The 13,291-nt window shown below is 41.6% G+C and overlaps 1 protein-coding gene across 6 annotated transcripts in view; it reads right to left on the bottom strand.

Annotated features, from left to right (window-relative positions):
- The window catches only part of trdmt1 (tRNA aspartic acid methyltransferase 1), a 132,175-nt gene that overhangs the window by 19,949 nt on the left and 98,935 nt on the right, over positions 1-13,291 (bottom strand). For all 6 annotated transcript variants that reach the window (XR_007035687.1, XM_047349261.1, XM_047349263.1 and 3 more), the window contains 2 exons: positions 4,267-4,574; positions 3,574-3,631 (listed from right to left, as the gene is read on the bottom strand). Coding sequence is in view for 5 of the 6 variants with exons in the window: in XM_047349261.1 (XP_047205217.1) it covers positions 3,574-3,631; positions 4,267-4,574 (366 nt within the window). In the remaining variant the exon portion in view is untranslated. The remainder of the gene's footprint in view (positions 1-3,573; positions 3,632-4,266; positions 4,575-13,291) is intronic.

The raw sequence follows: 13,291 nt of genomic DNA, 5'->3' as shown, positions 1-13,291 counted from the left end.
CGCAGACGGAAAAATTAAGCATATGAAGAAAAGAACACTGTCCCTACTGTGAAACATGGAGGAGGCTCTGTTATGTTCTGGGGCTGCTTTGCTGCATCTGGCACAGGGTGTCTTGAATCTGTGCAGGGTATAATGAAATCTCAGGAGGGATTCTAGAGAGAAATGTGCTGCCCAGTGTCAGAAAGCTTGGTGTAAGTCGCAGGTCATGGGTCTTGCAACAGGATAATGACCCAAAACACACAGCTAAAAACACCCAAGAATGGCTAAGAAGAAAACATTGGACTATTCTGAAGTGGCCTTCTATGACCCCTGACCTAAATCTTATTGAGCATCTTTGGAAGGAGCTGAAACATGCCGTCTGGAAAAGGCACCCTTCAAACCTGAGGCAACTGGAGGAGTTTGCTCATGAGTAGTGGGCCAAAATACCTGCTGAGAGGTGCAGAAATCTCATTGAGAGTTATAGGAATCGTTTGATTGCAGTGATTGAATCAAAAGGTTGTGCAACAAAATATTAAGTTAAGGGTACCATCATTTTTGTCCAGACCTGTTTCATGAGTTTATTTTTTTTAATAATTCTGTTGAAGCATGTTTGGAAAGCAATGTCTGACTTTCATTTGGTCATTTATATATAATTTTCATTCATTATTGCCTTTGTCAGATTCAAGTTATTTCTGTGACCATAGTGGGTTTTTCTTTCTTTAACCGAGGCGTACTAACAATTTTGTCCAAGTGTGTAATAGGCCTGCAAACTGACCTGACACTCAAAGAGAATGTATGGGGTATTATCAAGAGGATGAGAGACACCAGACCCAACAATGCAGATGACCTGAAGGCGGATATTGAAGAAACCTCGACATCCATTACAGCCCAGGATGATCGCCTCCATGCCACACCGCTTTGATAATTCACGCAAAAAGTGCCCCAACAAATTATTGAGTGCATAGAAATGAACATACTATTTAGAAGCCTGACATTTTTGTTTAAAATATCATTTTTATTGATCTTATGTAATATTGAAATTGTTTGAGACATAGAATTTTGGGTTTTATTAGCTGTAAGCCATAATCATTACAAAAAAAGGCTTGCAATATTTCACTTGATGTGTCACCTACAGTGGGGATAACAAGTATTTGATACACTGCAGATTTTGCAGGTTTTCCCACCTGCAAAGCATGTAGAAGTCTTTACAATTTTTATCATAGGTGCTGTTTTAGTACTCATAGGTACTAAAACAAAAATCCAGAAAATCACATTGTGTGATTTTTAAGTAATTGATTTGCATTTTATTGCCTGGCATAAGTATTTGATACATCAGAAAAACAAAACTTTGGTCTATAAAATATTTGGTACAGAAACCTTTGTTTGCAATTCCAGATATCAGAGGTTTCCTGTAGTTCTTGACGAGGTTTGCACACATTGCAGCAGGGATTTTGGATCACTTCTCCATACAGATCTTCTCCAGATCCTTCAGGTTTCGGGGCTGTCGCTGGGCGATATGGACTTTCACCTCCCTCCAAAGATTTTTGATTGGGTTCAGGTCCGGAGACTGGCTAGGCCACTCCAGGAGCTTGAGATGCTTCTTACGGAGACACTCCTTAGTTGCCCTGGCTGTGTGCCTTGGGTTGCTGTCATGCTGGAAGACCCAGCCACAACCCATCTTCAATGCCCTTACTGAGGGCAGGAGGTTGTTGGCTAAGATCTCCTGATACATGGCCCCATCCATCCTCCCCTAAATACAGTGCAGTCATCCTGTCCCCTTTGCAGATAGCATCTCCAAAGAATGATGTTTCCTCCTCCATGCTTCACGGTAGGGATGGTGTTCTTGGGTTGTACTCATCCTTCTTCTACCCCCAAACATGGCAAGTGGAGTTTAAAACAAAAAGCTCTATTTTTGTCTCATCAGAACACATGACCTTCTCCAATTCGTTCTCTGGATCATCCAGATGGTCATTGGCAATCTTCAGACGGGCCTGGACATGTGCTGGTTTGAGCAGGGGGACCTTGCAGGATTTCAATCCATGGCGGCGTAGTGTGTTACTAATGGTCTTCTTTGAGACTGTGGTCCTGTAGATTGACAGTCATGTTGAACTCCTTTCATTGTCTTATAATTGGGTCAACAATTCTACTATTTTATCCCTGATGTCCTTACACAGCTCTCTGGTGTTGGCCATTGTGGAGAGGTTGGAGTTTGTTTGAGTGAGTGTGTGGACAGGTGTCTTTTATACACATAAGAAGTTCAAACAGGTGCAGTTAATCCAGGTAATGAGTGGAGAACAGGAGGGTTTCTTAAAGAAGAACTAACAGGCCTGTGAGAGCCGGGATTCTTACTGGTTGTTAGGTGATCAAATACTTATCTCAGGAAATAAAATGCTAATTAATTACTTAAAAATGCCACAATGTGATTTTGTGGATTTTTGTTTTAGATTCCGTCATTCACAGTTGAAGAGTGCCTATAATAAAAATTAAAGACTTCTACATGCTTTGCAAGTGGGAAAACCTGCACAATTGGCAGTGAATCAAATACTGTTCTCCACACTGTATACAATACCAGAGATTCCCGTTCTGAAAAGACTGACACAAAATATTGAATGTTTTTGAACTGTTTAGTAGTAATGTTAATTTGAAAATTAAGCCTTACATATATTAGCAGCGTGCACTGGGCACTATAGGCACAATGGTGTAACAAAGTATTTCCCCCATGTTGATTTCTGTATGGCACATCCAAAACTCCATCTTCATTTGTTAGCTTTGACATTAACTGCATTGTTGTATCCCCATTTCTAAGTTGCAATGGATAAAAGCATCTCCCAAATTCAAAAATGGTGATCACTGCAGTTTTCAAAAACCAATGGGAAAGCATCTAATCGAAGGGAAGCATTTGCTATATGCAATATTTCAGGGGCAAAAAAGCTAAAAACTGTTTTTAAAAACCTGGTTGGCAACATTTCAAGGGAGGGAGTTTCGGATTTTAGATTATGAACTGTTTTATGTGAAAGATACATACAGTGCTGTGAAAATGTTATTGCCCCTTACAGATTTCCTCCGTTTTAGCTTTTTTTAATTGTACTTTAACATTTCAGATCTTAAAAAAAAAACTCTTCATCTCCTAAAAGATAACCTGAGTAAGTAAAAAAATAAACTCTTTCCAAATTATGATTTTATATTTTAAGGAACGGAACATTTTCACAGAGCACTGTGAAAAATGTAATTGCCCCCAAACCTAATAACTGGTTTCTCCACCCTTGGCGGCAACAAAAGCCATCAGGTGTTTGGGCTAACCGGAAAACTCTTTGACATCACTGTAGAAAAATTGCGGACCACTCTTCTTAGCAAAATAATTTTAATTCACCTACATTGGATTTTTTTTTTTTATCTCTTTGACTTTGACAAGGCCTTCGCTAAACCTTAATTTTTTGTTTTTGAGTTCAAGTGCAGTTCATCACTATGTAATGTCATCACATCAAATGGCGTGTTGAATTCTAGTAGTTACTTTAGCAAACAAAGACCATGATCTTTTAAATTGTATTCACCCTTAAGAACTTCATACAGGACCTTAAAGTTAAAGCTACATACCTCATTTTCCATACAGCACTGTAGCACTGATCCTGTTCCTTCCACATACCTTCCATAACTATACAAAAAATACAAAAAATAATTTAACAAATAGTCTTACACGTAAAAAACAACAGTTTCCAGCTGTTTTTGTAAAATATTAACAACCTCTAAATTATATTAACCAATGTATTAATTTGGTAATTAGGCATGTTTACCACACCTTTGTGAAAAAAGAACAAAATAATATTAGTTTTGCTTTTATGTCTTTGTCAGTCTTTTTTTCCCCCCCGTCATTCATAGCCCATTTGAGTATGCATATACATATACACTAACTTGTATTGGGACTATGGTCAAAATCATTGGATTGATGTTTCCAGTCACTTCCGTTTGCACAGGTTTATAACATCCAGCACCTAGGAATGCAGACTGCTTCTAAAAACATTTGGAAAACACTGGTTTGCTCTCAGGAGCTCAGTGAAATCCATGGTGGTACCATGATAGGATGCCACCTGTGAAATGAGTTCAGTTATTAAATTTCCTCGCAACTGTAATCAAATAGATCTGACATTTTAGACATCGCTTGTGGTGCGAGGTGCAATAAATCAAATTTCAAATATTGCCCAGCCATACTTAAATACACACAAAATGAAAAATCACATTAACAGTAATGAAGAGTTTTAAATGTATGTGATGACAGATATTAAAACTTACGCTTTGGTGAAGCAGACAGACCTCCTGCTCTGGGCCTGAACAATGTCCAAGATTGAACCATAACGCAACAGTGTTTTAGGCTTAAGGAGATAACATTCCATGTCCACGTTCATCTCTGGTTCCAAGAAGTCTTGTATTTGCCGAACAAAGAGGTTTTTGTTCTGATTAGTCTTCCTCCGAGTATCTGCTGGAGCTTCATGTTTATATAGGACATAAGCACTGGGGTTTTGTTCTGCTGGCTGCCCAGTACTTGGGCAGGTAGAGGACAATGAAGGAAAATCCCTTTCAGGTTCATAGAAGCCACAAGCCTAGAATGAGAAATGTTGTCAAATATTCAGTATAGACATCCATAAAAATAAAAAACACACTGCTTTTAGAAAACATTACACTTAGTCAAACAAAATGTTTAATTACTGTAAAACATGAGGTTATTTCGATCAACACTCTTCAAACATAAAACCGAATCTTACGTTTTATGAATCCCAAATGTGGAAATTCAAAAGAAGCCATCAGCTTCCTTGTTTAAATGCTAATCCCCAATATTTACAAGGAATAAGGAAAACTATTCTGTGGAGAGAAGGCACAGGGTCATAAGTCAGCTCTGTGTCTGCAGTGCTGAGACTGCCCAGGTCCAAGTTCTTCAATACACTCCTGGCACCAGTTGAGGCTGAGAGGGAGTCTACAAACGCAAGAGCCCATCCATGTGGGGGAGTCCTGGGTAATTAGAGGGCTAAAAGATTCTTCTGTACCTTGTAGCCGAAATGATGGTGGGACTGAGATATGGCTGAGGAGAGCGGAAAGGAAGTCCATGTACGGCTGGCGATGTCACAAGACACCAGCAACTTCCTCCTCGTCTTAGAGACTGTGCTCTCCTTTTCCCCACAGTGTTTTTGTGAAATTAATCGCTCCTCAAGTTAATCTTGCTTATCTGCAAATTAATATAAATATAATAATTAATCTTCAGGTTGTAGGGGAGTTCCTGCCTCAAGTGGAGTAGTTTAAGTATCTCGGGGTTTTGCTCATGAGTAGGGGAAGAATGGAGCGGGACATCGACAGACGGATGGGTGCAGCTGCCGCAGTAATGGGGTCGCTGTGGTTAAGAGAGAGCTGAGCCGAAAAGCAAAGCTCTCGATTTACCGGTCGGTCTACGTTCCTACCCTCACCTATGGCCATGAACTTTGGGTCATGACCTAAAGAACGAGATCCCGGATACAAGCGGCTGAAAGGAGCTTCCTCCGTAGGGTAGCCGTGCACTCCCTTAGAGATAGGGTGAGGAGCTCGGCCATCCGGGAGAGGCTCGGAGTAGAGCAGCTACTCCTCCACATCGAGAGGAGCCAGTTGAGGTGGTTCGGGCATCTATACCGGATGCCTCCTGGACGCCTTTCTCAGGAGGTGTTCCAGGCACGTCCCACCGGGAGGAGGCCCAGGTCTTCATTGATTGCACATCGCACCAGTAAGAGCAGAGTGTGAAGGTTCAATTAGCGGGGTAAGAGCACAGTTTTGCTCAAAATATTGAAATGCACACAACATTATGGGTAACATACCAGAGTTCAAAAGAGGACAAATTGTTGGTGCACGTCTTGCTGGCGCATCTGAGACAAAGACAGCAAGTCTTTGTGATGTATAAAGAGCCACGGTATCCAGGGTAATGTCAGCATACCACCAAGAAGGACGAACCACATCCAACAGGATTAACTGTGGACGCAAGAGGAAGCTGTCTGAAAGGGATGTTCGGGTGCTAACCCGGATTGTATCCAAAAAACATAAAACCACGGCTGCCTAAATCACGGCAGAATTAAATGTGCACCTCAACTCTCCTGTTTCCACCAGAACTGTCCGTCGGGAGCTCCACAGGGTCAATATACACGGCCGGGCTGCTATAGCCAAACCTTTGGTCACTCATGCCAATGCCAAACGTCGGTTTCAATGGTGCAAGGAGCGCAAATCTTGGGCTGTGGACAATGTGAAACATGTATTGTTCTCTGATGAGTCCACCTTTACTGTTTTCCCCACGGCCGGGAGAGTTACGGTGTGGAGAAGCCCCAAAGAAGCGTACCACCCAGACTGTTGCATGCCCAGAGTGAAGCATGGGGGTGGATCAGTGATGGTTTGGGCTGCCATATCATGGCATTCCCTTGGCCCAATACTTGTGCTAGATGGGCGCGTCACTGCCAAGGACTACCAAACCATTCTTGAGGACCATGTGCATCCAATGGTTCAAACATTGTATCCTGAAGGTGGTGCCGTGTATCAGGATGACAATGCACCAATACACACAGCAAGACTGGTGAAAGTTGAACATCTCCCATGGCCTGCACAGTCACCAGATCTAAATATTATTGAGCCACTTTGGGGTGTTTTGGAGGAGCGAGTCAGGAAACGTTTTCCTCCACCAGTATCACGTAGTGACCTGGCCACTATCCTGCAAGAAGAATGGCTTAAAATCCCTCTGACCACTGTGCAGGACTTGTATATGTCATTCCCAAGACGAATTGACGCTGTATTGGCTGCAAAAGAAGGCCCTACACCATACTAATAAATTATTGTGGTCTAAAACCAGGTGTTTCAGTTTCATAGTCCAACCACTGTAACTCTTCAACTGGATCCGAGAGTATCATACGATCACGCGATCATATGCACAAGTTAAGTACGAATAAATCACTGTTTGTGTATCCGGTATTCATTCATAAAAAGGGGTAATTAAGGTATAAGCATTGCTTGACTTTCTCTCTGAGGCCTGCAGAAGCAAACTGTGTTCCAGAGAGTTCCCTGCAGAAGAGAAGTTTCCCAGTCTGAAAGGAGGACAACAGGAGCTGCATCACCGTGGTAACATGCGGCTTGGTTGGCCCGACAGCGAGCCGCCCCCCAACACACTTGCTCAGTTTTGTGTTCTGTATTTGTGTGCTTTTAACGTTAAGGCAAACTTTACTTGAAGGGTGATTTTAAACACAGAAGATTGATCATAACGCGCCGTCCGCGCTTATGCATTTTAACCCTTTATTGAATGTATTTTTAAAGGTGTGTGTTTGATTCTGGTGCTAAGCTATCAGCTGAACACCTAGTATTTCAATTTTATTGTCCAATCCCTGTATATTCCCAACTGTTTCTTAAACAGTTTCACTATCCTTCTCACTTTTTATATATCTTTTCTTATTTCCAAGGGTCTAAGCTTTAGAGTAGTCTAGGATAAGTGGGACTCAACTGCCTGGCCTTTCAGAATGAGCTGATTAACCATAGCATGCACTGATAAAATTTGACAAAGAGGAATAGCCTTGGGTGAAGTAGGGTAAAAGACTGTCATACAACAAAATTAACGGGCTAAGTATGCCTACAAAGTTGGGAACTTAAAACTGTCCGAAATGTCATGATATGCTGAAGCATCATGAGTTCCTTTCACTGGAACTAAAGACTGAGCCCATCTCCTAAAAGACAGCATCACACCACAATCCTCTCTCCACCAAACTTTATACTTGACACAATGAAATCAGAAAAGTGCTGTTCTCCAGCAAAACCCAGTCTAGAATGCCAGACAGATGCATGATTTGTTACCCGAATTGCTGTTGCTCCTGCTTTGTTATAACTCCACAAAACTCTGGAATGTTTAATTGCAAGGCAATTACAAGCTCCTGAAAATGACCTATAAATTCCCAATTGTTTGCAGAAGCATTGTGCAAGTGGTTGGAAAACCCTAATTCAATTACCTGGATGGAAGAGCAAATTGTTTTTTGGCAGTCGAGTAGTTATACTTTGCAATGCAACTAAAAACAAACATGAAAAGGTGCAATAATCTTGTACAAATCTACAAGATTAGAACAAAAACACAGAAACTGCAGCTTTGAGAGAAAAATTATTCAGTTTGAATGGAATTCTTTTAACATACTCATTTGTCTCGAAAAGGTGCTGGTCATACAATTAGAATATGATAAAAAAACTGATTTATTTTAATAATTTCATTCAAAAAGTGAAACTTGTATATTATATTTATTCATTCATTACACACAGGCTGATATATTTCAATTGTTTATTTATTTTAATTTTGATGATTATAACTGACAACTAATCAAAACCCCAAATTCAGTATCTCAGAAAATGTGAATATTGTGAAAAGGTTCAATATTGATAAAACCTTTGCCACACTCTATTTAACTAATCAACTCAAAACACCTGCAAATGCTTTTAAAGGCCTCCAATCATGGGGAAAACTGCTGACTTGACAGTTGTTCAAAAGATGACCATTGGCACCTTGTACAAGGACGGCAAGACACAAAAGGTCATTGCTAAAAAGGCTGGCCGTTCACAGAGCTTTGAGTCCAAGCACATTAATAGTAGCGGAGGGAAGGAAAAGACGTGGTAGAAAAAGAGTGTACTAGTAATAGAGATAACCGCACCCTGAGGAGGATTGTGAAACAAAACCCATTTTAAAATGTGGGTGAGATTCACAAAGAATGGACTGCAGCTGGAGTCACTGCTTCCAGAACCACCACACACAGATGTATGCAAGACATGGGTTTCAGCTGTCGCATTCCTTTGTGTCAAGCCACTCTTGAACAAGAGACAGCATCAGAAGCGTCTTGGCTGGGCTAAAGACAAAAAGGGAATGGGCTTCTGCTGGGTGGTCCAAAGTTATGTTCTTTGATGAAAGCAAATTTTGCATTTCCTTTGGAAATCAAGGTCCCAGAGTCTGGAGGAAGAGAGGAGAGGCACAGATTCCACATTGCTTGATGTCCAGTGAAACGTTTCCACAGTCAGTGACGTTTTGGGGGTACCATGTCATCTGCTGGTGTTGGTCCACTGTGTTTTTTGAGGTCTAAGGTCAATGCAGCCGTCTACCAGGAAGTTTTAAAGCGCTTCATGCTTTCTGCTGCTCACCAACTTTATGGAGATACAGATTTCATTTTCCAACAGGACTTGGTACCTGCACACAGTGCCAAAGTTACGAGTACCTGGTTTAAGGACCGTGGTATCCCTGTTCTTAATTGGCCAGCAAACTCGCATGACATTAACCCTATAGAAAATCTATGGTGTATTGTGAAGAGGAAGATGCAATACACCAGATCCAACAATTCAAAAGAGCTGAAGGTCACTATCTGAGCAACCTCGGCTCTCATAACACCTGAGCAGTACCACAACTGATTGACTCCATGCCACGCCGCATTGCTGCAGTAATCCAGGCAAAAGGAGCCCCAACTAAGTATTGAGTGCTGTACATGCTCATACTTTTCAGTTGGCCAACATTTCTAAAAAATGTTGTATGTTTTGCATGTTTTGTATTGGTCTTAAGAAATATTCAAATTTTCTGAGATACTGAATTTGGGGTTTTCATTAGTTGTCAGTTATAATCATCAAAATTTAAATATTTAACATTTGAAGTATAGGTTATACAGTCCATGTGTAATGAATTAATATAATATACAAGTTTCACTTTTTGAATGGAATTACGGAAATAAATCAATTTTTTCATGATATTCTAATTTTATGACTAGCACCTGTGTGTACATACAGTACAGACCAAAAGTTTGGACACACCTTCTCATTCAAAGAGTTTTCTTTATTTTCATGACTGAATATTGTAGCTACACACTGAAGGCATCAAAACTATGAATTAACACATGTGGAATTATATACTGAACAAAAAAGTGTGAAACAACTGAAAATATGTCTTATATTCTAGGTTCTTCAAAGTAGCCACCTTTTGCTTTGATTACTGCTCCGCACACTCTTTGCATTCTATTCAAGAGGTAGTCACCAGAAATGGGTTTCCAACAGTCTTGAAGGAGTTCCCAGAGATGCTTAGCACTTGTTGGCCCTTTGGCCTTCACTCTGCGGTCCAGCTCACCCCAAACCATCTCGATTGGGTTCAGGTCCGGTGATTGTGGAGGCCAGGTCATCTGGCGCAGCACCCCATCACTCTCCTTCTTGGTCAAATAGCCCTTACACAGCCTGGAGGTGTGTTTTCAGTTGTTTCACACTTTTTTGTTCAGTATATAATTCCACATGTGTTCATTCATAGTTTTGATGCCTTCAGTGCTAAGCTACAATATTCATAGTCATGAAAATAAAGACAACTCTTTGAATGAGAAACTGTGTCCAAACTTTTGGTGTGTACTGTATATATTTATAATTCAATTCAGTTTTATTTATATAGCGCCAATTCACAACACACGTCGTCTCAAGGCACTTCACAAAAGTCAGGTACATACATTCCAATTAGTCCTAACCATTGAACAATGCAGTCAGAGTTAGTTATTTATTTAAATTGGATAAAAAGTTTTTCTGTCCAAGGAAACCCAGCAGATTGCATCCAGTCAGTGACTTACAGCATTCCCTCCTCCTGGATGAGCATGTAGAGACATGGGACAGTCACTGGCGTTGACTTTGCAGCAATCCCTCATACTGAGCATGCATGTAGCAACAGTTGAGAGGAAAAACTCCCTTTTAAAAGGAAGAAACCTGCAGCAGAACCAGTCTCAGTGTGAGCGGCCATCTGCCACGACCGACTGGGGGTTTGAGAGAAAGAACAGAGCAGAGACACAAAGAGAACAAAGAAGCACTGATCCAGGAGTACTTTCTATGGGAAGGAAAAGTAAATGTTAATGGATGTAGCTCCTTTAGTCGTTTCACCTAGAAAGAAAGAACAGATAAACTCTGAGCCAGTTTTCAAGGTTAGAGTCTGAAAGAGAGCACATACAATTAGTTACAGTAAAAGCTCAGTCAATCATCATGTCTAGGAGAGAGGAAGGGTTAAACACTAAAAGACAGGGCCATGTGGATCATCGGTAGAGGGTGAGCATTAAGTTGTTGCCAGCAGAAGCTCGGACAATTCCCCTCTCCAGAAAGGTGTCACAGGTAGATATATATATATATACATATATATATATATATATATATATATTTTTTTTTTACATCAATATTATGAAAGATGTTGGTGGCAACATTATTATCAGCTATTGTTAAGCATCCAGAGATCGGGTCCTCGAGGTCTCCACCTTCGTCCACTGCCCCCACTGGGGGATGGCCTCGCGTCTCTCGTTTGGGCTTGGACTGGCCGGGTCCCGCAAGGAGCAACCCGGCCACCGGGCTCTCTCTAACGGGTCCCAACCCCAAGCATGGCTCCAGGGTGGGACCTGGCTGCGCTGACGTCAAGTGCCTCGATTTTATGGTCCTCATGAAGGGCGTCTTGAACCGCTCTTTGTCTGACCAGTCACCCAGAGCCTGTTTGCCATGGGAGAGCCTAACAGGGTTTCCCAAGGCAATGTAATACACATCAGATACGTTCTTTTGTATTTTTTTTTTAACCGTGTCATGTTCGGCAGAGAAGATATTCAGAGATACCAACCACCGGCAGGTAGTGTGGCGGGGAGGGAATAGGCCCCACATTCGATAGAGGCCTAAACTGACGAGCCCAGCGACGCCCGCCCTGCCGTACAAAACACGGAGGCCAGAGCCGCCACGCACAGGACCACCAGCCCGACACCACAGCACACTAAACAGCGGAGGACAGAACGCAGCAATGAGCCCACATCATGCAAGTGCGCCCCCACCAGCCCTCCAAAAACAAAGCCCCCTGCAAAAGTGCACCCCGTAAGAAGAACAGCCATAGCATCTAGGACCAACAACATGCCTGATCAGATAAATTCAAGCAATAGTTGATATCAGAACAGGTTTTGCTGCCTATCCCAAGTATTTGCAGACAATAACCTACTAAAAATGTATACATAATGCACAATTCAAACTAATGACTCATGACTCAAAATTGTAAGTAATGTTCTAAAAGTTTCTCTTTGAATTAAATATTTAATTCTGGGGAAAAGGGGTATACGAACTGCTTTTAAAGGGTGCAGGCAAAATGCTGTATATTTTATGAATGTGTAGGTGTATAGCGAATGTTCTATAACAATTCAAGTAGCTTGTTAGGCCCGAGCAGGAAGCCTGCAAGGACCTATTGGAACCGTAGGATTGACTCACCTCGAACTTTAATGAACTCCTCCTAGGGATTTTGAGCTATCGGCTTCATATTTGGGCAATACGCAGATAAGGCATGGGGGATTAAAAGTTATCAAAATCCTGAGTTTTCGGCCATGTTTAGGGAGCGTGGCCGAGGCACGAACTTGGCGTTTGCGCCCAAACTAAAAAAATGCAAAGAAACGCCAAATCACACCAAAGTTGGCATAAAGGAGGACCTTCGGTTTCCCGACGATCCTATGGGGTCATATGCTGACATCATCAAAGCCACGCCCCCTGAGAACAGGAAGTCACTTTTTTTACTGGGAAAGGTTGCTATCTGGCTGTCTACACTCAATCAACTTGAAACTGTGTCAGGTGATAACTAGTGGGTCTAACTTCGTTTGAAGCACAGTGACTTTTGGTGACGCGGCGATGTTTGACATCAAGCCATGTCCTTACGTTTGCCTCTCATTTCCACAAAAATCCTCTGATCTGCACCAAATTCAATATGATTGATCCTAGTCCAGTCCCCAAAAGAGATCTGATGAGATATTTAGTGGGCGTGGCCTAATTCTTCCACAGCCCCCCCAAGAAATTTCTTTAAAAATCAGCCCCAATTCCATGCTTTGACCGAGGATTCTGAAATTTGGTACGCATATATAACTTCTCAGGACCTACAAAAAAGTCTCTTGGAGTGTTGGTACACACCCAACAGGAAGTCGGCCATTTTGGATTGAAGTTGCCATTTTGACCCCGGTTTAGCCGTTTCTAGCCAACATATCTGAGCAAACTTCTCCTACAGATTTTTACTTAGAGACTTGAAAATCACTCAGTATACTCTTAAGGCACTGGGGATCAAAAGTTATCAAAAGCTTTTTGATACATGTGGGCGTGGCCAAGCCTCAAAATATGACTTCTCACCATAAAACACGAAATTGATATAGCTCCTACAAGGAAAGTCACAGAGACCTGTAACCTTCTAAAATGAATCTACCGCCCTGAACAATATTAGCTTATCAGATGCTGACATCATCGAAGCCCCGCCCCCTGACAACAGGAAGTGTTATGTTTTCCTTTAGAA

The sequence above is a fragment of the Girardinichthys multiradiatus genome, chromosome 21 (assembly GCF_021462225.1).
Source record: "Girardinichthys multiradiatus isolate DD_20200921_A chromosome 21, DD_fGirMul_XY1, whole genome shotgun sequence".
Classification (NCBI taxonomy): Eukaryota; Metazoa; Chordata; class Actinopteri; order Cyprinodontiformes; family Goodeidae; genus Girardinichthys; species Girardinichthys multiradiatus.
Note: the sequence above shows the minus strand (reverse complement) of the source record. Positions and strands in the feature narration are given on the sequence as shown.